This window comes from Solanum lycopersicum, chromosome 3 (genome assembly GCF_036512215.1).
Source record: "Solanum lycopersicum chromosome 3, SLM_r2.1".
NCBI lineage: Eukaryota > Viridiplantae > Streptophyta > Magnoliopsida > Solanales > Solanaceae > Solanum > Solanum lycopersicum.
In genome coordinates this window covers 63630166-63654563 of record NC_090802.1, presented here as the reverse complement: position 1 = coordinate 63654563, position 24398 = coordinate 63630166, and the positions used below count along the sequence as shown (strand labels likewise).

At 31.9% G+C, this 24398-nt stretch overlaps 4 protein-coding genes across 4 annotated transcripts; 2 read left to right on the top strand and 2 right to left on the bottom strand.

Annotated features, from left to right (window-relative positions):
• Window positions 1–1213: 1213 nt before the first annotated feature.
• On the top strand, window positions 1214–6100 carry LOC101253071 (probable polygalacturonase). The gene is made up of 5 exons (XM_004235832.5): window positions 1214–1930; window positions 2941–3061; window positions 3606–3854; window positions 4513–4666; window positions 4936–6100. Exons 1-5 carry the CDS (start codon window positions 1517–1519, stop codon window positions 5459–5461), a joined length of 1464 nt encoding a protein of 487 aa, XP_004235880.1. The 5' UTR covers window positions 1214–1516; the 3' UTR covers window positions 5462–6100.
• LOC101253367 (uncharacterized) lies at window positions 6040–8831 on the bottom strand. The gene is made up of 5 exons (XM_004235833.4): window positions 8366–8831; window positions 7782–7999; window positions 7075–7203; window positions 6390–6521; window positions 6040–6307 (listed from the first exon to the last, which is right to left on the bottom strand). The coding sequence occupies exons 1-5, from the start codon at window positions 8679–8681 to the stop codon at window positions 6194–6196; spliced, it is 909 nt and encodes a 302-aa protein (XP_004235881.1). The 5' UTR covers window positions 8682–8831; the 3' UTR covers window positions 6040–6193.
• A 3206-nt stretch (window positions 8832–12037) lies between these two features.
• LOC101253673 (tubby-like protein 8) lies at window positions 12038–15902 on the top strand. The gene is made up of 8 exons (XM_010320391.4): window positions 12038–12967; window positions 13055–13169; window positions 14509–14685; window positions 14786–14835; window positions 14912–15008; window positions 15098–15274; window positions 15400–15467; window positions 15615–15902. Exons 1-8 carry the CDS (start codon window positions 12507–12509, stop codon window positions 15688–15690), a joined length of 1221 nt encoding a protein of 406 aa, XP_010318693.2. The 5' UTR covers window positions 12038–12506; the 3' UTR covers window positions 15691–15902.
• A 60-nt stretch (window positions 15903–15962) lies between these two features.
• LOC101253986 (AP2-like ethylene-responsive transcription factor At1g16060) lies at window positions 15963–20607 on the bottom strand. The gene is made up of 8 exons (XM_004235835.5): window positions 20187–20607; window positions 20020–20102; window positions 19868–19876; window positions 19606–19694; window positions 19440–19513; window positions 19307–19357; window positions 18153–18229; window positions 15963–16744 (listed from the first exon to the last, which is right to left on the bottom strand). The coding sequence occupies exons 1-8, from the start codon at window positions 20372–20374 to the stop codon at window positions 16200–16202; spliced, it is 1116 nt and encodes a 371-aa protein (XP_004235883.2). The 5' UTR covers window positions 20375–20607; the 3' UTR covers window positions 15963–16199.
• Between the last annotated feature and the right edge of the window lie 3791 nt (window positions 20608–24398).

The window sequence follows — 24398 nt, the reverse complement described above, 5'->3', positions numbered from 1 at the left end:
AATTATAATAAAAGAAGTCAAAAAATAATTTATATATTAAAAAAATTAAAATACACCTTGAACTTTGATAGAAGAATCATATATGCACCTAAATAATTTCTTTAAAAAATTAAAAGTAATAAATATAAATTTAAAACTAATTTTTTAACTTCCATTAAATGAAGGATAATATTTGAGCCGTTTTATAACATCGGGGGTATATGTGAATCGTTTATATAATGGTAAGGGCATATATGAGTCACTTTCATAACGAGAGGTATATCAGCTCCAAATAACAAATTTGAAGGGTATATCAAACCCTTTTCCCAATAACTTAAAAATTAATTTGCTCAACTTTTAAGTGCAGTAAGTGTAGTAAGTCTACTTCAAATACTGTACGAAATGAAAAAAGAAAAATTGTATATAATAGCAAACTAATTATCTAAAATAAATGGAGTAGCTAGGGTTTGATTTAATTGTGCTCCATAGCAAACGTTTGCAAAAAATTGTCAGGCGCCTCTCTCCCAAATATCTCGCTCGCCACTCTCCTCCAATCTCTCGCTCGTTTCCTCACTTTTTATACAAACGCAAGTGTATAAAAATTATTTCTAATTGTATAAATACATATATTTTTGTTCCCCTCTCTACTCTCTTCCAGATCTCGCTCGCCACTCTCCCAAATCTCGCTCGCCACCCTCTCCTTTCTCACTTATACAAAATGTATAAATTGCGTTTTTGTTTGTATAAAGCGTGAGAAAATTGTATATACACATGCAAATATATATATTTTCGTCCTATACACTTATAATTATACAATAAAAATACTCCCCTGCCCAGTTTCTTTTGCCTTTTACTCTTTCTCGTTTTATACAATTTTCAAATTGTATCTAATTTCTCTCTTTCTCGTTTTATACAATTTTCAAATTGTATCTAATTTCTCTCTTTCTCGTTTTATACAATGCGATTCAATTGTATATTCTTTGTCAAGTTTCTTTTGTCTTTCTCTCTTTCTCATTTAATACAAATTCAAATTGTATATAATCGTTCTATAAACTTATAATAATATAATTTATTTTATACAAAACATTTTTATATAGTTCTCTGCCCAAATTTCTTATTTTATACACTTCGTTTTATGCAATTTGCTTCAACTGTATATATATAGTGAATTATACAGTTTCTATGTTTGTTATGAGGAGCAATTATGTAAACTTTGCTACAGCATACAAATACAAATTTTTATTTTTTATTTGATATATGTGAAAGTTGCCGATGACAAAAGCCTAATTGAGCCCAACTAAACTTAATCAGATAAGCCCATCAACGTCCAATTTGGAAGCTGAAGCCCATAAATTGTCAGTTTTCGGGCAACCGTTCCCTGTCCTTTCTATTTCTGTAAATCAAAAGAAGGGATCTTTCTTCTCCACTCTATCTACTAATGGAAGCTGTGATCTACTGATATCATTTTTCCATTTTCATATATCACTGAACTATTACTAAAATTCTTCATCAAATTTGTATAGTTTTGTTATAATCCATGGCGGATTCCTTCAAACTCCAGCATCGAAAACTTGAATACAGGCGTTTGATTCCGGCATTTCTGTTGTCTCATTACACTCTTCTTACTATTCTCTGGATCGTTGGATTTATTCTGATCGTCATTTGGCAAAGGACTGCAGTTGAACGGCTTCTGATATATCGAGGTTTGGCATCACCTACGAGACCTATCCCTATGCTACGGCCTCTAGTCTTCAATCTCTCCGATTTCGGAGCGGTTGGCGATGGCGTAACGGTAAACACAAAGGCATTTGAGACGGCAATTTCGGAAATTCGGAAGCGAGGTGGTGGTCAGCTCAATGTTGAGCCTGGTCATTGGCTTACGGCGCCGTTTAACCTCACGAGCCACATGACGCTCTTCCTCGCTGAAAATGCAGTTATTCTTGGAATTGATGTAAGTAGTCGATTCGAAGTAGAATTCGTTTAGTTCCACAGAAGGTGTAGAAAAAGAATTTGAGCTGAACTGTTTGAAAACGTTCCGTGTTTATGTTAGTCAGATGCATTGCGTGTTCAACTTCAAATTCATCCTTTAATTGTATGTGTATTGAAAATTTAGTTACTAATTGTAGTAAACAAAGAGATCTTTCCGTGGTTTTAGCAGTTATGAAGGGTGCAAAAGCTTGCCTGGACACCACAATCACAAAAATAAAAATAAAAAAAAAATTGTGTAACTCAAGGATAGGGGGAATTGTAATAGGAGGAATCTAGTAAATGTGAAGATATAGTATAGTGGTTAAAACAAGTCCTAATAGTTATTTCCCCTTCAGTATGTGTGTGTTATTCGGGAATAACCTACCCTTTCCATTCCTATGATAATGACAAGAACAAGTTTATTGCCATTCTTGTACCGTCTTCTTATTTTAGCATAGGGGCATAGCTCTGGCTATTTGTGGCAGGTGTAACTGCATTTGTTTTTCTCCTAGATACATGACTTTTTCGTGCACATGCATATAAAACTAGCATTTTTTTGGCATCTGTTATTGTTGCTTACTGCAATTCCTATACTAAATGTCTATAATGGTTGTCTGGCAACAGAAACTCAACTGACATTGCACTTTTACACTTAGACGTGAGATCTTGTTTCTATTCATGTCTCAAAGTTAATTTGCTTGTGATAGTTTTGAATTGATTACTTTTAGAAGCTTTTAAGAACGTGAGATCTTGTTTCTATTTATGTCTCAAAGTTAATTTGCTTTGTGATAGTTTTGAATTTATTACTTTTAGAAGCTTTTAAGAATGGGCTCATAATTTTCTTTCCTTTGTAACTAACTTCCAAGTATGTTGCTTCATCACATCCTAACAATTATCACATCTATTATAATACAAAAATATAGGAAAGTGTGCTTGGTTGAGGGTGCTACATATGCTGCTGCTAACTTATAGAGGTTTAAATGCATGCAACAGGATGAGAACTATTGGCCCCTACTGCCTCCTTTGCCATCATATGGGTATGGAAGAGAACGTCGCGGGCCGCGTTATGGAAGTTTAATCCATGGGCAAAACCTTAAGGATGTTGTCATAACAGGTAAAGTAGTAATATCTTATAAAAAAGCAGTAATGTACGAGTAGTATTTTATTATTCCTTCAGTTTTGAACTGGTGCTACCTTCTGTCACTTCTTATGAATTACAATAAATCACTATATGATTGATTATTTCCCAAGTGTGACTGTTAATGCTGGTAAGGAGGAGCCACTCCTCTTCAAGATTTCTACCACATGCTAAGTTATTAAGTTTGTCAAAGGTTTCCAGTGTTTCTTGTGTTAAACAAGATTCAAAACTCAAAAGCTTCTTCTCCAAAAAAGTATGTACATTCCTCTTTCAGGCATGCTGTTCCACCATATGTTCTTTAGGTCTATCTCTGCTTTTAGCATCTGTTATTGAGTTAATTAGTTATATGTCTTGTTTTCCGATACATGCAAGTTGCCTCTGCACATGTTTTCTCTTCTAGCTAGTTAGCGACAAATTCCCCAAATGAAGTAGTGAAGTACATATTCAAATGTGATTCTTAAAAGGTGATTGAGAATTGTACAAACCTTTATTTGATTGTTTATAAACAATTGTGAAACAGGGCATAATGGTACCATTAATGGACAAGGCCGATCATGGTGGGAGAAATACCGCAAAAAACTTTTGAATCACACAAGGGGGCCACTTCTTCAACTCATGTGGTCAAGAGACATTTACATTTCTGATGTTACATTTCGGGATTCTCCATTCTGGACCCTTCACCCTTACGACTGCCAAAATGTTGTTATAAGAAATGTAACAATTCTGGCTCCACTGACCGAGGCCCCAAACACTGATGGAATAGACCCTGGTGAGTTCTCCTTACATTTCTTGATCACTTTTGTTGCAACTGTAATTTGTATGTTGGCCCTTTTTTCCCCATATCATCAATTCTCATCTAAATGCTCACATATGACCTGGTCTGTAGGCATTCTATAGGAAGTGATGTACATGAATATTTTAAATGGTTACATATGCTCTATAAATTGCTTTTTCTTCAAAAAGTTCAGTCGTGTAATATCAAGAATAGTTGTTAAGAGTTCTACAGGAAGTGCTGTATAGGAGTACTTTAAATGTTTATAGATGCTCTATAGAAATCGATTTGTCCTCAACAAATTCACTCGTGCAATATCAAGAATAGCGGTAAATAGCATAAATCTGCTCTATAAATCTTATCCACAGCTTAAGTTCCTTCTATATGTAATGCATTTGGGGAAAGTGTCTCAACATACCTAGGTCATGATTTATGTGAATGTACCAGCAGATTTTACCCTCACCTGTTGACTTTCCACAAAAATGTTTCATTGACTACCACCACCACAATAACAATCAAATGGGTTAAGTAATATATCGTCTCACTCTAGATACAGAATCCTAAGTCCATAAGAACGAGAGATTTGGGGTTGTGAACTGGATCACTTGATATTTTTAATACAAAAATATTGAGCGGATGGATCTTATGTTGGCAGATTCATGCGTGGATATGGTGATAGAAGATAGTTATATAAGTGTCGGGGATGATGGAGTCGCAATCAAGAGTGGCTGGGATCAGTATGGAATTGCATATTCCCGTCCGTCTTCCAATATCACTATCCGTAACCTCATAGTGCGCTCAATGATTAGGTAATAATTGTTTCCATATCATATTAAATTATGTCAAGTACATACATTTTCTTTTCCAATTACATGTTTGTATTACCTCCCTAGATCTGCCCGCATAAAAAGATGCATAATCCACACTTCAATAAATTATGTACAACTTTGTCTTCATTAACTTAAGGTTGCAATTCTTTCTTAGTTTTCTCAATTTAATTGCTGGAGACAAGTGTTCGTTTGAGTGTGTGCTGTCTTTTTTAGTTTATAAAGTCGACTGACTTGCTCATTATCAACAGTGCTGGAGTATCAATTGGGAGTGAAATGTCTGGTGGAGTGTCAAATATAATAGTGGAGAATCTCCTTATATGGAACTCAAAAAGAGGAATAAGAATCAAAACTAGCCCTGGCAGGGGTGGTCATATCCGACATGTTATCTACCGCAACCTGACCCTACAGAATGTTCGTGTGGGCATTGTAATTAAGACCGACTACAATGAGCATCCTGATGAAGGCTATGATCCAAATGCTCTTCCAGTTATTAAGGATATAAGCTTTACTGGTATTCGTGGACAAGGAGTTCGTATTCCAGCACGTATTTATGGGAGCGCTGAGATTCCTGTTCAGAATATTACTTTTCAGGACATGTCTGTAGGAATTACGTACAAGAAGAAGCGTATCTTCCAATGTTCTTTTGTTCAAGGACGTGTTATTGGCAAAATCTTCCCTGCTCCTTGTGAGAATCTTGATTGGTATGATGATGGAGGAAAACTAATTAGGCAATCAATAAAAAAGAATACAAAGGACTTGGATTATGATGGTTGAGACAAGGGTGCTTCAACGAAATTGTTGGTACAACAGCTCATCACTCGTTGCCAGCGACGTTTGATCTTCTTGGTCCTTCAATCCACAGCAAATGCTGGGAGACTAGAGCATATGTTAATACACATTTGCAGTTGTTACACTAAATTTGGGAGAATGATAGAATACATGGACGGAGTACCCACCCATGGAGCTTTTAAGAGGCAAACTTTGCCTCAATCTCACTGTGGAGGTTATAGTTTGGTTTTCGAGGCTGTAACCAGTGTACAAAGCTCCAGTGCCCACAGTAATACCCAGGCTGGTTGGGCCTATGCCAAATTTCATCATGGTTTATTGCATACGATGAAGGTGGATGTCAATTCTTGGAGAGGGGGGTATGAATGCTCCTTATCTCTATTCATATTTTTTCTGTTGTCTGTTTAATCCTCTGGTAAATTTGTTAGTGGTGGATTGTGACAACATAGTATAGGTAGTCTCTGTATCTTTGTATATGAACTTCAGTTCCATAAAAATATGAGAGAACATAGTATTGGTGTAGTGTAAGTCTAGCTCATATGCTGATTTATTCATAGCACACATAATTTTATGAAACAATTTAGCAGCAGTTATGATATGAAATAGGAGTACGATTTTAACATTAAATTGAATTGATACATCAGCTCTTATCATATACATCCTCCAAAAAAAATTTTGGACCTCAACAATCATAATATATATCAAATAACGGTTATTATCCTAGACTATTTTTAGTTCTTTAAGCCATGCAGTATGCAATGGGCATGGATCTGGTTTCCCTTCTGCAATTGCCTTCTCAGAGAGTGAATAGAACCATCCGTTTCTCCATTTGAACTATACAAGGGATCGGACGAATGGGATGGTTAGAGCACAGGATTGAAAATGTAATGTCAATTATGAAATTTACATTTCTTACCTCCTTGACAGCCGTTGGAAAGTGTGCAACTGCTCGTGAGTAAGCGCAGAGCCTGTCTTCCATGGCATCCTCAAAAACAAGACCTTTCTCTGCAGCTGCTGCAGCCGCAAGCTCAGCAATTAGTTTTGACACCTGAAAGCAGCAAACCTAGTTAATAACGTCCTGGCATCTACATTGTCATCTGACCTAGCTGCAAACATTTAGATAGCAAGTGAAGCATCCAACTTTCAGTTCCTCCTATTAATATGTGATAGTATCCTTGAGTGCGACCAAGAGCCACGTTAATTTGGAAAAAAGAGGGGGGAAAAGAAGAGGAAAGCAAAGGAATGAGTGATTCTGACACCCCGCCCAGATTAGATAGCATTTTGCCTTTTCGCGTGGACAAGGGTGAGTCAATTTAGTAAAACTGTAACAAGAACTTTCACGAGTGCATTTAGCCCCCATCAACTACCACATATAGTTGGTCTAAACAGTGACACAGCATGGATTAGTAGAAGGTCCAAGAATTACTGTTTATAAAATCCTATGAAGGAAACTAAGCTGAAAAGTGATCTTTTTTATAAAAAAAAAATTTAAAACTTATAGTAGTCTCATTGGAGTTATGGTGTGAGGGTTGTTGATTAACCTTTCAAAAGGCAATTAAAAGTGGATACTTCTCAAAGGGTTTCATAGATGAATCACTCACCTCAGAGCGGTACTCTTTTTCAACTGCTCCTACTGTAGCTCCAGGATGGCGAGCTCCAACAAGCATGAAAGCACATATCCATATAAGCTTCTCCAGCATTTGCTTCTGAAAAGGCTCCTTATCAAGTACCTGGTATTCACAAAAAGCAAAATGCATTATAGATCTTAGTACCAGTCCATTGCAAGCTACTATAAGGCGCAGTTCTGAAAGATGAATAATGGACTTCCTGGACCTTCTAAACTTGTACGAGAAAAATTGAAAAAGATATACCATCTTTGAAGATTACAGTTGGTAAGGTAACAGCATATTGAAATGATTTTACCTCACCTTTCAATTTGAATTGGCAAAACAGTGTCTCTTTTTGGGTCACACGATTTATTCATCTTTATGAAAATTAAAATATAAGGAAAGAGGTATACTATCAGTAGTATTTCGTATAGAACTGTTGAATACGAAGCCTCCAACGGAGGAAACTGAGTCTAGTTCATCAAGGAGGGAAAAAAACATTGAGGGCTAATATTAGACATGTATGTTGAAGTCTTCAAAGTATAACACACTAAACTTAGACAAGACATCCCTATTTACGATAAACATGAAATCAAACATAATCTTCTAGCCAACCTTCAATAGCTCAAACTGAAACTTTTCACTGCATGGTTTATAATATTATAACGAGCAAATAATACCATGTAAAGTTCATTCTTTACCTTGCAAGAGAGTCCTCCATTCTGCAATCTTGCAGCCACTGCAGATGCCCATTTCCCATAAGCCGCAGTCAATCCTTCTGGATTTGTATCAGTTTTCCCATCAGTTGGGGGTTCACCAAGCTTTGATACAGCAAAATATGCCAAAACTTGGTCTGCATCACCAAGGCCTTTACTTTGGAACCAAGGCTCTAGCATCCCATTCTGGAAAAATACCAAATCTGCTACATCAAGATTTATTACAGGGTCACATCATCCATTAAGACATAAGTATGCTCAAACTACACTCTAGGAAAAAAACTAACAGAAACTAATGCATTGTCTATTCATGCCAAAAAGGAAATAATAATGTCTATACATGAGAAAACAGAAGAGTGGTGACACATGACTGCCAAAATTTCAAACAGTGATGAGTTCGAGCCAAACCCAGCCACCCACTATTTTACTAAGGCCGGAAAGGATACCCACCAAGTTCATATTTTTGAATGTTGTGGTCTTAAATATGCAATAATTTAGAAAAAAAAAATCATTTTTTTTAACTCTAAAGAGTAAATAACAGAGTGTAATTGATGGGAATTCCAGCATACCGCTCCAACGAGATTTAGGGGTAGCTTCAAGAACAGCTTCAAGATCATCATTCCTAGTGCAAACCAATATTGGACCTACAAAATCAATAGGAACTGGTTCACCCCTTTTAACCAAAACATCATCTCCATTACCCAAATCTTGTAAAGCTCTTCCCACACGTCCACCTCCAACTATGATAGCAGGAGCAACCATGTTGCCTGAGGTGGAAATTGATGCTCTAATTTTAAAATTCTGGTTGATTCTTGAAATTGGTTTGTGCCAAAATGTTGAGTTAGAGAGAGTGACAGTGTTCACCATTGCTGCTGCTGCCTTCATGGTAGGCAAAATCTGGGGCCATGGTTTCTTCTGATACTTACTATTAATGGGTCAAGAAGAGAGCCACTCGTTTTCACTTGTGATCCACAAAATTTTATCGCTTTATCAATGACAGTGGCCTAGGTCGTAGAAATTGGGATCCGATTTGATGAAAATTCTAATCGGGTCGCTGGTTGTTGGGCTTGGTAGTGATCAGGCTTAGAGAGCCTTGAAGGCCCAAATCAACTGTAAAGTGTGGACTTGTTATTACTTGTATACGCCACTTGTGAAGTTGTATTCGATTTTGAGATCAACCATTTAAGTCATATTTATATCGCGTAAAAAAATTACTAATTTATCTAGTTCGAAACAATTTCAGATACATAAAGTAAGATGGAACATATAAAGGTAAACTATTTCTATAAAACTTTATCACTGGACTTATTTGTCAAAAATTCAACCATGGATAATTACATGGCATCCCTATGTAATTACTTAATAAGGGTATAGTTTAATTTATTTACGGTCAGTAAATATAGTTTCATTTTTTTGACATAATTAATGGGATCCACTATCTATTTGTATACAAAATAAAAATAGTCATCCAAAGATCTTTATATAATTTTATTCAAAATCAAATTTATCTCTCATATTCTCATTCCATATATTTTCCTAAAATTACTCTTCCCTTCTGATTTGAATTTTCATTGGGAAAATTTTGACCTTCTCCCTCCGATGTTCTTCCACTTTTCGTAGGTAACTACCAAATTCATGGCTTTCAATATTTTTTTCTTGGTTCCTTCTACAACAATTGTATATGTAGTATGATTGTTAGTTTTTTCATATTTTTTTAAAAAATCTTTATTACTTATTAATTTACAAATCTTTCAAAATCAGAATAGATGATTTCTGTCCATGTATGAGGATTACGAGAGGTATGTCATTGCATGTCAATGTTGTTGATAATCCACCTTCGTTTCAATTGGGTTAACTCATGATTCTGGGTTAATGTAGGGTCTATGGCAAAACATAAACAAGTTTAAGTTGAACAATCTATTGAAGAATTGAGATCCATGAAAAAAAAATGACCCAATGGCAATTCATAAAGTCATTCAATTGAATCTGCCTCATCAGAACTGGACAAATCTGAAGAATATCGGGAATATCAGGTAGTATAATTTATATACAAATTACAAAGTTATGTATATAGTGATTTATATATTAAGTTAATATATACAAAGTATTATGAAACAGTTCTTAATTGTATATTCTATTAGTTGTATACCAATTACTAAAGTTAGATATAGTGGGTGTATATTAAGATAACATATACAAAGTCTTATGAGCTAATATCTATTTGTACACAATTATTTAATTTTGTATAAAGAAATTTGTAAATCACTCTTTAATATTATAATACATTATACAAATTCGTCGATATATACAAAAAATTATGAACATAATAAAATATTGTATATATAAACGTTACACTCTCAAATATAGAAACATATTTCAAGCTTACTATATATACAATGAACAAATGAATATAATATACAATCAGTTAATCAGTAATACTTTAAAAAAAAAAAAAAAAACATGAAATCACAGATGCATATATAACTATAATATATATACCAAGATTATTGTACATTATACAAATTTTCAGAATTATACAAAAAAGAAAAAATAGGAACATAATAAAATATTGTATACAAAAAAATTACCCAAAAAAATTAAAAGAATATATGATGGTCATATACTGTTTAAAACACAAAATCAATTTCACACAAATATTATATAAAAATTATATACAATTTCGCAAACATATACAATATAATCAATTTATATATAAATATATTTTTTTGTGTGTGTTTCATAGATTTATCTAAAAAAAATTAGAAAAATATTTAATTTTGAACTGGTATTGTCTTTCTATAGCTTTAGAATTCTTTTTTGGGGGAAATATTTGATTTTAAATGTTTTGCTTAAATCATGGGATTATGTAAATTTATTGTTAGCATCTTTTGTGCTACTGTTACCATTTATTGAATTTTTTTTTGTATAAATTTAATTAAAAAAACGTTTTATACAAATTTAGAGTCACCTAACAAACTAAACTATATCCATGGAATAACACACAGATTTATCTAAAAAAAATTAGAAAAATATTTAATTTTGAACTGGTATTGTCTTTTTATAGCTTTAGAATTCTTTTTGGGGAAAATATTTGATTTTAAATGTTTTGCTTAAATCATGGGATTATGTAAATTTATTGTTAGCATCTTTTGTGCTACTGTTACCATTTATTGAATTTTTTTTTGTATAAATTTAATTAAAAAAAACGTTTTATACAAATTTAGAGTCACCTAACAAACTAAACTATACCCATGGAATGTAATTATGTAAACTATACCCATGAAATGTAATTTCATAACATCCGTTTGCCATATAAGAAATTTCCCTTTTTTATTTAAATTACACGAAAAAATACTTTAACTTTCTCATATAAAACTTTAGATTTTTATTTGAATTTCAAAAACCTTATGTCTAAAGTTATTACGAAGTAGATAGATATGAAAAACGAAAAAAAGTTGGTTACATATTAAATAGAATTGTATAAATAAGCCACTCCATAAAATTACTTCCATTATTTCAGTTTATATAACCCTAATTTGATTAGAATAGTAGTTTAAGAAAGAAAGAAAAGTTAAATTCTTTATGATCTTAAATATAACATCTCATTTGTTGTGGTTATAGTTTTGAAATTTATGATCATAAAATGACACAATATTTGATTATTTGTGTTAGTTATAAAAAGTTGACATTATACATAAATATGATCTTTAATTTGGGTTTAACGGATAATCATACTCTTCAATTTTGAGTATACATAAGTACACAGTTAAACTTGTATAAAATTGAATAAGTAAACACATGTATCCTACATGGCATAATACATGTAGGATGCCACGTATGATGCAAAATTTCCATGTAGAGTGTCATGTAGGATAAATATGTCTATTTGCTTAATTTTATACAAGTTTTAAGTGTCTACTTGTGCACATCCAAAATTAAAGGTCGTAGATATCTACTGACGTCAAATTAAGTATCATGATTATGTATTATGTCTAAAAAGTTTGCCAAAATCAAAATTCTTTCTGAATTTAAAATTGATTTTTTTTTCCCCAAAAAATAGATTAATAAGAAATTATATCATTCTTTTTTAAATGCGGAGTAAAATATTCAAAATTATTGCATTTTTTTAAATTTTAATACAAATTCCTTGATTTTTATCAATAAATTCATTAAATTACCTTACCAAAAAATTCTTAAAAGGTAGGAAAGGAATATAATTGCTATATTTACAAGGATCTGCAGAGTTTATTTGCTTCATAAATTTTGTTTCAGACAAACCGTACGGCAGTGTATATATATTCAAACCTACTTCGCGCCACTGTCCAAATCATCAGCCGACAAAACTCCGGCGACGGGCCCCACAAACCCGCCGTCGATTAAGGAGAAAAAACACATGGTATATAGTATTGACCCAATCAAGTTCCTTATTTTACCGTTGGAGAATTTCAATCTTAAATATTACCAAAATCCAACATTTTGAAAGCCCCAATGAGTAAAAAATTTTCAAATTCAAATTTCTGTTTGTTACCATCAATGGTCTTATTGGCTGCAAACACAAGATAAAGCATATATCTAACCACTACCCCTGCTCTTTCTTTAAAGCAAAAAATAAAGTGCCCCACCCCAACAAACAAGAAATCAAAAAAAAAAAAAAATCCTATTTATATAACCTGTTGTTCTGTTCTTTTCACCCAAATTGGGTGTTCAAAAATGTCTAGTTTCAAGAAAACTACAAACCCTCTTCGTTCTTCGACTTCTTATAATTCCCTTTATGATAATCCTTTAAATGAGCTCGGACAAAACCGGAGCAGCAGTACGGTTGGTGAAGCATTGGGTGTTCATTTGCTTCAGAACCAACTTGTTATATCTGATAATAAAGAAAATTCTGCACCACATAAACCTGAAAAATCCAATCTTTGTGATAAAGAATATGATTGGACTAGTAAGGTTGTGAATAATGAGTTTACGAGGGTTGGGGCTGATGTGAAAGACTCTGTTCTGAGGCCATCTTCACTTCAGCTATGTATACAAAAAAATGAACCTGATTCTAAAATTGGGTTGAAAATTTGGGAGCATGCGGATGATACTGAGACCCCGAATTCTGCTAATATTTGGGATTATTCGGATTCTGAAGCTGCTCCAGCTTCTTCTTGGTCTACACTTCCTAATAGGTCTGTAAATGTCTTTGATTTAGAGATAAAAATCAGTTCTTTGATCATGATTATTGATGACAGTAGTATTTTTTATTCTATTTTCAGGTCATTGTTGTATAGGCCTTTGCCTATAGACATTGGACGATGTACTTGTGTGATAGTGAAAGAAGCATCTCAAGAAAGCAGGGATGGAGGGAGTTTTTACTCACTTTATACAAATGTAAGGCTTCCTATTAAGCTTGTTGAAAACCAGTAGGCAATAAGCATTTTCTGCTGTTCAATGCTTTGGTTGAGTAAGATTACGAAGCCAAAGATTCGAACTTTATAGGTTCTGAATACTAGGATAGCGATGTCAGGTGTTAGTAACTGAATGCTGATTTCTTAGAACTTATAGGTTCAGCTGAACCCATACATCGGCTACTAGCTCCCCCTGTTCGTAGTTATTTGTTCATGATAAATTCGTAGTAATGAAGAGGTAGTTCCTTTAGTTTAAAAGGCTGAATACAGAAAAAATCAATGAGAGACACTTTTCACTACCATTTACCTAGAAGAAGACAATTAGTGACCAGAAAAGACTTGTGTCAAGAGAAATATGAATCTTATGAAACAATATAGATGTTTATATCATCATACTGTATAATTTCTATAAAAGATTTACTTAAGAACTATAGTATAAATTAGCACCAAGTAATGTATGTCATAGCAAATAGACATGTGATGTCAAATATAGCTTCTGAAGTTCATGAAGGTATCTAGTCATTTGTCACAGAATTGATGATGTTAACTGAGATCCTAAGAATACAGAAGTCACTTGGTACTTAATAGATGATACTGCTCCTTGCATCCCTGAGAATCAGGCAAAACTTGAGCTTTCTACAAGTCATTTGAAGCAAGAAACTCTTTGCTTATGGCGTCCCATGGATTTTGCTTGACGTGAAAATTCTTATTGTGAACTTACATCTTTTAAAGTACTACTTATTTTGACAATGTTTTTCTTATCATCTTCTTGAAAATTCTTATAATGCCAAGCTGGTTGTAATTCATTGTTCCGACATTTGTGATTTGTACTGCTTCTTTATGGATTTGTCAAACAATTGTTTGTTAACTCTTATGAACAATAAATCAAAGGAATCAACACCATCCATATTCAGTGTACATCTTATCCTTCTTTTGATCGAAGACAAGTCTCTTTGTCCCACTTATCAAAGCTGGTCCATATTTCATGAGGAATTTTATCTTTTGGTAGATTTTTTTCTCTTTGTAACTTGGAATTTCTTTTTGAAATCTTGTCAACCAAAATTTCCTCAGACACACTGTGTGTTGAATTAGTAGACAGTTAACATTGTACCCTCAAAACTCTTGCAGATGCCAGTTTTATCCTTAGCGCGATAATTAGTGAACATCCTTGTCTATCGTCACTTTCTGGTTCACCTTTTGGTTTCTGCAAATAAATATTCTTTGATTCAGGGGGAGGGAGCTGCGGTTTGTTGAGAGTTATGCTATTGCAGAACATTGACACACGTACTGATATCTATTTTTGTGTCTTAATTAAACTGAAGGAGGGGCAGGGGCGTCAGAATCGGAAACTTGCCATAGCCCATCATAGAAGGCGTAATGGGAAATCTGAGTTTGTAGTTGCTCAAAATACAAAGGGATTATGGGGAAAATCTGATGACAGTTTGATTGGACATGTAACAGCTAATCTTCTGGGATCAAAATACCAAATATGGGATCAGGTACATTTTCTTTCGACACGCATATGGTTAAATAGCATCCTTCCTGTGAGATTGTGCTATTCTAACTAACTCTTGCTTCTGCATAACCGATTTATTTCAGGGCCGTCCTAATTCCACAACCAAACAATCAAAATTGCTGGGTGCTGTAACGTAAGCTTTTGTCTCACTGATTCTCATCCGAAAGATGGCTCTTTAGACCATAGTAATAAACGTATATTGTCTACAGATTCATGCCTACAATCGCGACGTGGACTGGAAGCTACAGAAGGATAAAAGCATACATTCCAAAACACCAGTCCATGCAGTTAAAATGTACAGCTCAGGTGAGGACTGTTGCAGAAACTATAACAGTGCACTTAAAAAATCATAAGTTATGTTCATTAGTGAGCTGAGTTTTCTGCTCTGGATATAGCACATCAATGGACTACCCGCGGACTGGGAGGAGCATATGGACAAAGTGAATCAGTTGTTTTCAAAGATTCCTCATTACAATAAGGTCTCAAGACAGTATGAGTTAGATTTTAGAGATAGAGGAAGGGCAGGACTCCGAATCCAGAGGTCAGTTAAGAATTTTCAGCTGACTATGGAGGTATGTACATTAAACACTCATCCTGTAACAACATTTTCACTACAACAACCAAAATTTATCCAGACAAATGAACCTTGATCCTATTCGATCGTCCTGTTTTTATGCTTGTTATTATTTGTTAATAGAAAAATGGAAGGCAAACAATTCTACAACTTGGTAGAGTGGGGAAAGCTAAGTATGTGATGGACTACAGGTATATATATATATATCGTGGTTTTTCGTACTAACTCGAGCAGAATTGTTTAGATGATTCGACAGCTAGATATATATGTTTTATCCCGATGAGCAGAGCAATTCGATCAAGTAACATTAACAAGTTGAATTTTCGTGTTGAAAACAGGTACCCTTTGACAGGTTATCAAGCGTTTTGCATATGTTTGGCTTCTATTGATTCGAAGTTGTGTTGCACACTGTAAACGGGGAATCTCCGGCTCCTTTTGTTGTGAACAACAAAGTCACTTATTTCAATTATTTTGTACAAGCAATTTAGACATGTTCTATTTAATGAATAATACAGCATTAGAATTTCCTATGAATGTTGTGAACGAACGATTATCTGTAACGAGTACGAACTTAGATTGTGTATTGTAAACGTATGACTATTTCGAAATTGTTTGTGTTTCATAAACATGTGAATTTCACCATTCGATAATTAAGAGAAAGATATAAACCCCTACCACATAACATGTAAAGGTAACAGTCTTTGTATTATTACTGTAGAACTCATAATAACATACCAAAGAATGTTTATCAATTTCTCTATCTACATAAATAAATACAATATTGAGAAATAATAATAATAATAATAAAATACTTTTAAATAATAATATAACTCACATTCCTTTTTTTGGTTTTGGCTGCCTCACCAAATTATACTCTCCTTAACTTAAGAATAGTTCTATTCACAGATATTCTTCTATAGTTATTAATTAATAAGCTCACACTGAAACATTGGCAATGTTAAAGAATCCAAGTCACCAAAAATAATATCATGCTCCTCAATGAAGCTACTTGGTTCTTGGCAATCAAAATAGGTTTGTATATCATCCGGGAAACTCCTCCGTGGTCTGTCTGGCTCCGGTGGAGTTTCCGGGCATTCAATTACCTCCGATCTTCTTTCCAGCATTTCCTTCAACTTTGTAGACTGCAGCAAGAGCTCTAGTGCTGCTGATGAAGTCGCGGCTCCGCCACCTGGATGTGGCAGAGCCGCGACTGTTACATCGCAGCCGGAGATTTGTTGTTGTTGTTGGGTAAAATTTGTATCGTCTTTGGTGTTGGGCATGAGATGAATGTCATTAGGGTTAGGGTTAGGATTTGGTTCAGGGTTAATAATGGTATTATCATTATTTGTTTGGTCAGAAGGACGTAGCCATTTAATGTAACGGCTAAGGTCAAAATTTGTAACGGCGTTAAGTCCACGGTATTCAATAGCTGCCATATCATATGCTGTTGCTGCTTCCTCTTGAGTAGCTACATGTGATTTTTAAAAAAAAAATAAAAAATAAAACACCTATACATCTAATTTTGTAAGATATTTAAATTTATAAATACTTTTAATTTTTTTTAATGATGAAGACTTAGATGAATCTCTTTTCGAGATCCAACATGTGATTTTATATACTATTTCTATTTCAATATACATGTGTGACATTATTTGACTGGAATACAACACTATGTTTATCAAATTATTTTTTATCAAAGTGACTTCAATGCTTACTTTTAGTTGACTACATAAATTAGGACAGACAATACAGAAGAAGAAGAAAAAACAAGAGATGTTGAGGGGTATTTTGGGAAATGATGGGATTATAATATATGTAATAAATTGAAGAAACTAATTTGCATGACAAATTGGGTGAGATGTTGAAAAAGGAAGAGATGGGGCATGGGTTGTGAAATCTTAAATAGCAGACCTAGCAGTTGAAAGTTGGTGATCTATATATACCCAACCACCAACTAGATTTAATTTTTCCTAATTTAACTTCTTAGCTGTTTTGCCTCACCTATTTGACTTCTTTTTCTGCTTCCACGTGTTCGATGGAGCTAGATAAAATTAGTGGGTTCAGACGAATTAAATAATTATTATATAAATTTTATATAAAACAAGTAAATGCACATTCATATTAACTTGTTAACTTTTAATATTATTGATTGATAATACAATAATAAAAAAAATTAAAACTCCCCCAAACTCCTAACTGATTAAGTTTATGTTGATATGCCAATGATTTTCATGGCTATAGTAATGCTAAATAGGCACTCAATGTGCAACTAAACTCAACAATATTCAATATGAATATTGACAAAGAAGTGCATGCCCTACACTGCACACATAGTGACATGTGGCAACAATCAATTACATGTTAAACAGTCATACTATTTTTTTTTGTCTTAATTTATTTGATTAATAAAAAAATATCTTACAATTTTATAATTATAAATATATCACGCAAAAAATTAAAATGAATAAAGTTATTAAAAAAAAGAAATGATTACTTTTTTTAAACAAATTAAAACGAAAAAAAGAGTATTTTTTAAGTGCATTTAAGAATAAATATGACAACACTTGGATTGATTTAGGGACAATGCTTTTGAAAATGATGTTTTTTTTGTGAGGTTCTTTTAGGTAAGCGACCAAAATATACTTAGCATTAATCTCAACTTGGCAAACTTAATTAAACTTTGTCTGCCTGTCCTATCTGAAACATCAATTTAGGATGAAAGACTAATAAATTAATTTTCTAATTTTGTTACTTTTTTTTTTAATTTTTCCACCAAATTAATTATGAAGAGGGGGTTGGATGAATATTTTAGAACTACAAATTTTCAACTAAAAAGACGTGTTAGTAACTAGTAATATGAGTAATCTCATACGTACCATATGTTCCAAGGTAGAGATATTTATTGCCAAATACCCTTCCAATTCGAGCCTCCCATCTTCCATTGTGGTGGTGTCTATAAATCCATAGTAAATAATGATAAGTCCGGAAATAAAAAAAATTAGGTGATTCCTAATATATTTAAGCAGGGTGAATTTAAATTAGTGACTTTAGTTTAAATTTTATATTTATATAAAAATATGTATATTATCAATTTTAAACTCAATGACGACTAAAATCTAAGAACCATGATAAAAGTTACTTACAAAACATGACGTTAAAAGATAGCAAATATACAAAGTGAAAAACAAACTAACTTTAAACACCATTGTTACGACATTAGATATAAATCTCGAAGAACGGGACAAATGCATGAATATAAGAAACTGGAAGCATTTAATAAAGAGGAGTTCAATGTCAATATCAAGAATATACGACATAGTTAGATGGCATAGTAGTAGCATCAAGGATGGGAATAGATGAAGACTCATAAACAGCTCAAAGTTGAGCAGCAGTGATGGGCATCTTATTTATAACTTTTAAATACTACTTGTCTCGATTCTCTTTTACTTATTCATTATTTTAACAGGAAAAAAAAAAGAATAAATATATCCCTAAACTATCGTAAATCGTATGCAGATAATTTCCGTCATACTTTTGAGACATTGGTGTCCCTGTCCATCCAAAGCTAGAGCGTATATGCCCCTTCACACTAACGGAAGATTAAATAGGGACACGTGACACAATCTTATCTATTGATTCGATGTCGAGTCGATGAATAAGATTCCGTTAATATAAAGGATATATATGCTCTTGTTTTTTAAACGACAAAAACACCTGTGTCTCAAAAGTATGAATAACCAAAAAGTAACGTTTTATTGTATAAAATACAAAATGAACAAATAAAAATGTACGAACAATTAATAGCTCATTAATGCATTCCAAATATAATTTTTTTTGGAGGGAGTGGACCAGGGGTTTATTTGGACTAGTTGTCCCTTTAATAAAGAGCAACATTGTTAGATCACCAACATTTTTGCGGTAAGTGTTACGGTCAAACATTTCTCGAGGATACTCTTAAGCTTAATCCTCCACTAATTTAATATTTTGTACTAATCACATTTTTTAAAATGAAAATGAGAGAGTTAATTACCTTGCTACGCCTCTATATTTTGATACACCTCTTGAAAACCCACTACTTTTTCTGCAAATATATGATAAAAAGTAATATTTACAAAAATTTAATGAAGTAAAAATATGAAGATGAGAATTAATCATACATGTACCTTCTCAAAGAACCAATATATTCTTCTTTTGATTGACCTTCCATTTCCTTTAGCTCATTTTCGTACGTCATAATCTATATTAACGAATTTAAAATTTAAAATTTATAAATATTTAAAATGATCTCAAGTTAATATATAATAATAAATAAGTCCGAATCAAAATTACAGGGAAATTAAGCATGGTGTCTTGACCCCAATACTTTAACGCAGCTAAGTCATATGCATGTGCAGCTGCTTCTTCATCATCATAGGCTCCTGCAAAAAAAAAATAAAAAAAATCTCAGTTCTATGGATAAAATTTCATTTTACCAATGGCAATATTATGTTTATTAATAAATTGGTGAGCCAAATAATTGAAAATGAAATGCTTATGGAGTAATAAAATATGGGGAAAAAAATAAATTAAATCGATAAAGATATAAACTTACCCAAATAAACTGCATTTTTAATCGGATTTTGTTATAAGCATGATTTGCGCCGGCGAAACCAGTATAAAATTTCAATCAGTAATGTAGTTCAACAACATCATATCTAATATTAACTGAAACTAATCACTAAACAAAAAAAATTAATTACGAACCTTGTCTTCCTTTTTTGTTCTGTGTTTCATTCCAGCAATTTTTATCCCAAAGATGAGCTTCATATCGGCCGGTCCATCGGTGCCTATAAATTATTACTCTGAAATCAACTAACCCTCCATTAAAGAAGAACACAAAAAAATTAATAGTTGAAAGAAAAAAAAAATACCGAGTTACTCCTCTGTAAATTGAGCTACGTTGAGGAGGACAATCTCTAGGAACGCTCTTCCGTGTTCGTTTCACTTTGCCAATAGCATTGCCATCAATTTTGTTGCTACGTTTCGCTTTACTATCACATTTGTTGCTAGAAGATGAAGATGAAGTTGAAGTTGTATTCGATTTTGATGTTTTCGCCATCAAATTAAATTTTTGAAGAAAACAATATCAATGTTAATTTGAATTTTTTCTGTTCTCCAATAAAAATGGAGAAATATATACGAAATACCGGCGGAGGAAATGGTGCTGCCGTTTCTGTTTATAAACAGTGACAGCAGGCCCTGGCGCTGGCCCTCTTTTGTGTGTTTAGCTACTTTCTGCTTGTCTTCACTTTTTTTTTCCTTCTTCTCTCTCTGTTTTATTTATCGTAATCTATTTTTTTGTGGGTATATATATATATATATATTATTCAGATTAGATTTAGCCTTTCCGTTTTTTCTGCCTTGATTTATATAATATGCTTTTACTCGATCAGATTTAATTCTTTTTTTTAATTTTCATACCCTTATTTAATTTTAGGTTTAAAATTAGGTGCAGTATTTTTAGTTATACCCTTTTTCAAGGTGCGTATGGTTTCTCAATTTAATTTTATATTATTCAATTTTATTATCTATTATAGTTGGATTTGATTTTTCCTTTTTTTTTGGGTTGATTTGTTATATTATAACAATTATATTTGAAATATTGAAAAAAGGATAATTTTATAAAAGAATGAGAAGTGTGTACATCAAATCTCTTAAATATATTTTTTAAGAAATTGAATTCATATTATTGAAATAGTGGACACCACTAAAAAGATAGCAATATATCTCTGATGAAATAGTCAAGTACTCTTAATCTATGCTGGAGCATGATAGAATAAGTCAACAAGATTACATTTACATGCCTAATGTTATAATTAAAAAAAATGTGGGTATTATTTAATGTTAATTGGTTTCTTTATGGAAAAATGAAATGTGTTGTATAAAAAATTGTATAATAAATAATTTGTTATTGTTTTCTATTTTTATGTTTTGGAATTTGAATCAAATAAAATATATATATATGAATCTTAGATATGAAATCAAGTCAAATATAAAAAAAAAATGATTCGATTTTCAGAACTCCAGTGATTAGATTCAAATCTTTAATACTGCAATTCCAACGATTAACATATTGGACATTGTTTTTTTTTAAAAAATTAAAAATGTTAGTTGTCCATGCTCATTTTTTATTTTAAAATTGCCCATGATCTGTACACTTTTTTGCAAGGGTGTTGAAGTCATATATATTAGTAGAGAGAAATTGTTCTCTTTGTATCATTTTTAATCATTGACTTTTCACTTTCAAATTTATGAATTATTTTTGTATAAATTTAAGGAATTCCATAGTGTAAATCAATAATTACATTCTGTCCCGACAAGTTTACTAATTACAAAAAATCCCTTAAATTTGTTGAACCGTGATACTTTAGACTGTAGTGATACATGGTAAATGATACATAGTAATTTAAAACTGTTAAGAAAAAATAGGGGAGAAAAATGGTAAAGTTAATGTTGTTACTAAAACAGCTTAATTTGTGGTAACAGTTCATTAATCAACATTAAATCAGCACTTAATTGAATATTAATTTCAAAATTTGAAAATCAAAGATTATATCATCTATTTTGAATATGCTATTCAATTTACCTAAATATCAAAGATTATATCATCTGGACGACCAAGAAAAAGAAGAAGAAAGAATGCAGATGAAAATGTTAGATGGTGAAGTTGTATGTTTGCATACTGTTTAACTATTTTCACTTTTTCCAGTGGTTGAAGATCTAGGGGATAATGCAACTGCTACTGAGAGTTCCCCGGTAAGTTTGCCAGGTAGTATATGAAAGGTTTTTAAGTCTCTATTTTTGTGCAGTCTCCGTTGACAGCTTCTTGCTACATTATGTACATATATGCGCGCTAAACTGACTATGTAATCGACTGTATCATTTCAGATTGTGTCAAAAATCAAAGAACCTAATCAAGTGTCCAAAAGTTCAATGTTATCTCGGATAAGGTCTTTGATTACTCAAGAAGAGACGTCTAAAAGAAAGGGCAGGCACCGGAGAAGTTCATCCTATCCTGATTTCGGTGAACACAAACTGTTGTGGACAATGTGGACAAGAAGGGCACAACAGAAGAACTTGTACTTTCTACCCAAAAGAGAAGTGATTTAGTCGTAATGTTTCTATGATATCAAGAATAATTTATAATGTAAACATTTTAATGAATTTCAGTTTTCATTACAACTGCAAATTGAACACTTTGTGTTTAGATAAATAAACTTACAAACATGTGGTAATTAAATTTAAAGTCGTGCTTTTGATTATAAATACTTTGTTATTATTGGTGTTGATAAATATACTCGTGTCAATATTTGTTTTAAATATAAAATTTTATAAATCTTATGCTACAGTAAGATATATAAATTTAAGAATTATTAGGTAACATAATGTACATGATACATATGGTTTATCTAGTGTATCATGTACTTTTATTGTGTGTTTTTGGTACACATTGTTTATCTAATGTATCATGTACTTTTTAGTGTGTATCATTGGTTTGCACAATGATACATCTCCATTAGATAAAAAATACAAAAATATTATTGAGGTTATTGTGTACTTTACAATGACTATAAATCATGTATCATGTGAATTTATATAATTTAACTTGTGTAATGCTTTTTTTGTTATGCTTTTCTTGAAATATACAGTAAATAACTTTTAAAAAATAATACCAATTCATATGAATATGCTATTTAATTTACCTAAATATCATGTAAAATTTAAGGATTATAGAGTAACATATTGTACATGAACATACGGTTTAGCCAATGTATCAGTTATTTTTAGTGTGTGTTTGGTATATATGTATCATTTGGTTTTGCCAAAATACTAACCCTAGACAATGTAGGTCTAACAACAATGTTTGCTGCTTCTTTTTTCCTTTTTTGTTGTATTTTGACAACCTTTGATTTTGATGTTTCGCCAGAGTCTTTGTTTGAATCCTTCTGAAGATTCATAGGATCATGCAAAGACTTTTTCCTATTTTCTTTCCAATTTTCATCGTCGGAATCATATATCCTTCTATTAATTAACGGATCCATTACTATGATGTAATAGAACAATTAACAAAAACAAAAAAGAGAAGAATATACGAATTGATGATGAATTAATAATAAAATAGATGCTGGGTTCAAACTATTACAGATTAGGAAGAAATAGACGATGACAGATTAAGAATAAAAAGAAGAAAAGAAAAAAATGTAATGGGTTAAGATGAATGAAGATGATTAAGGAAAAAAAAGAACTGAAACTTGATGGAGTAAGAAGAAGACGGTAGAAGTTAATGGAAGTTGTCCTGCTTCCTGATATTTTTACTTTTTTAAATTTCAAATTTTTTGAATTTTGAAATTCAAAATTTCAAAATTTAGTCTTTTAATTAAAATTAATTAAATTAAAAAATTCAAAATCAAAAAGTTGATTAAAAGGTTGAGTGTTTAAATGGATAAAATTTAAAATTCAAAAAATGATTTAAGAGGTTGAGTGTTTTAATGGAGAAAAAATAGGCATTAAAATGGGTAAATGTGTATTATAAGAGAGAGAATGTAATGTATCTAAAAACTTACACTAAAATAAAAAAAAAAGGGAATTATGTAATATTTAAAAAAAGTAGGGAAAATTGGAGAATATAAAAATTATAGTTGTGTATTTAAGTTATTTTTCCATTATTTTTTTTGTTGTTTAATAGACGTTAACAACAATTAATCGTGATTTTTGAAGTTGAATAAACGTTAAAAAAATCATTATAAGGGTAATATATGGAAAAAAATTAATTAAATATTTTTTTGATTTAGTAAAATGAACAAATAATATGAAACAATTATTTTTAATAGAATAATCAACTAATATGAGACAAAGAAATTATACTTCTGAAATGAAATTAAATTAGAAATATGTTTCTTATTAATGCATGAACATCTACATCTACCACTTGATTTATAAAAAAAAAAAAACTTGTTTCTATCTTTTTAGAAAATTTATATGATGACTTTATGAATAGTATAAACACAATTCTAGTGACTTTATTACTCCTCTGTCTTATTTTATGTGCCAATATTTGATCACGCACAAAATTTAAGAAATAA

Coding starts and splice junctions, on each gene's coding strand:
- LOC101253367 (XM_004235833.4), bottom strand. CDS start 8,681: ATGAAGGCAGCAGCAGCAATGGTGAACACTGTCACTCTCTCTAACTCA. Junction 7,204..7,781: donor ATGGAGGACTCTCTTGCAAG/GTAAAGAATGAA, acceptor TGTGAATACCAG/GTACTTGATAAGGAGCCTTT. Junction 6,308..6,389: donor TTCCAACGGCTGTCAAGGAG/GTAAGAAATGTA, acceptor TCCCTTGTATAG/TTCAAATGGAGAAACGGATG.
- LOC101253986 (XM_004235835.5), bottom strand. CDS start 20,374: ATGGCGAAAACATCAAAATCGAATACAACTTCAACTTCATCTTCATCT. Junction 19,514..19,605: donor ACACCATGCTTAATTTCCCT/GTAATTTTGATT, acceptor TCGTTAATATAG/ATTATGACGTACGAAAATGA. Junction 19,358..19,439: donor TATATTGGTTCTTTGAGAAG/GTACATGTATGA, acceptor ATATATTTGCAG/AAAAAGTAGTGGGTTTTCAA.
- LOC101253673 (XM_010320391.4), top strand. CDS start 12,507: ATGTCTAGTTTCAAGAAAACTACAAACCCTCTTCGTTCTTCGACTTCT. Junction 12,968..13,054: donor TGGTCTACACTTCCTAATAG/GTCTGTAAATGT, acceptor TTCTATTTTCAG/GTCATTGTTGTATAGGCCTT. Junction 14,686..14,785: donor AATACCAAATATGGGATCAG/GTACATTTTCTT, acceptor GATTTATTTCAG/GGCCGTCCTAATTCCACAAC.
- LOC101253071 (XM_004235832.5), top strand. CDS start 1,517: ATGGCGGATTCCTTCAAACTCCAGCATCGAAAACTTGAATACAGGCGT. Junction 3,062..3,605: donor TAAGGATGTTGTCATAACAG/GTAAAGTAGTAA, acceptor ATTGTGAAACAG/GGCATAATGGTACCATTAAT. Junction 3,855..4,512: donor CACTGATGGAATAGACCCTG/GTGAGTTCTCCT, acceptor TTATGTTGGCAG/ATTCATGCGTGGATATGGTG.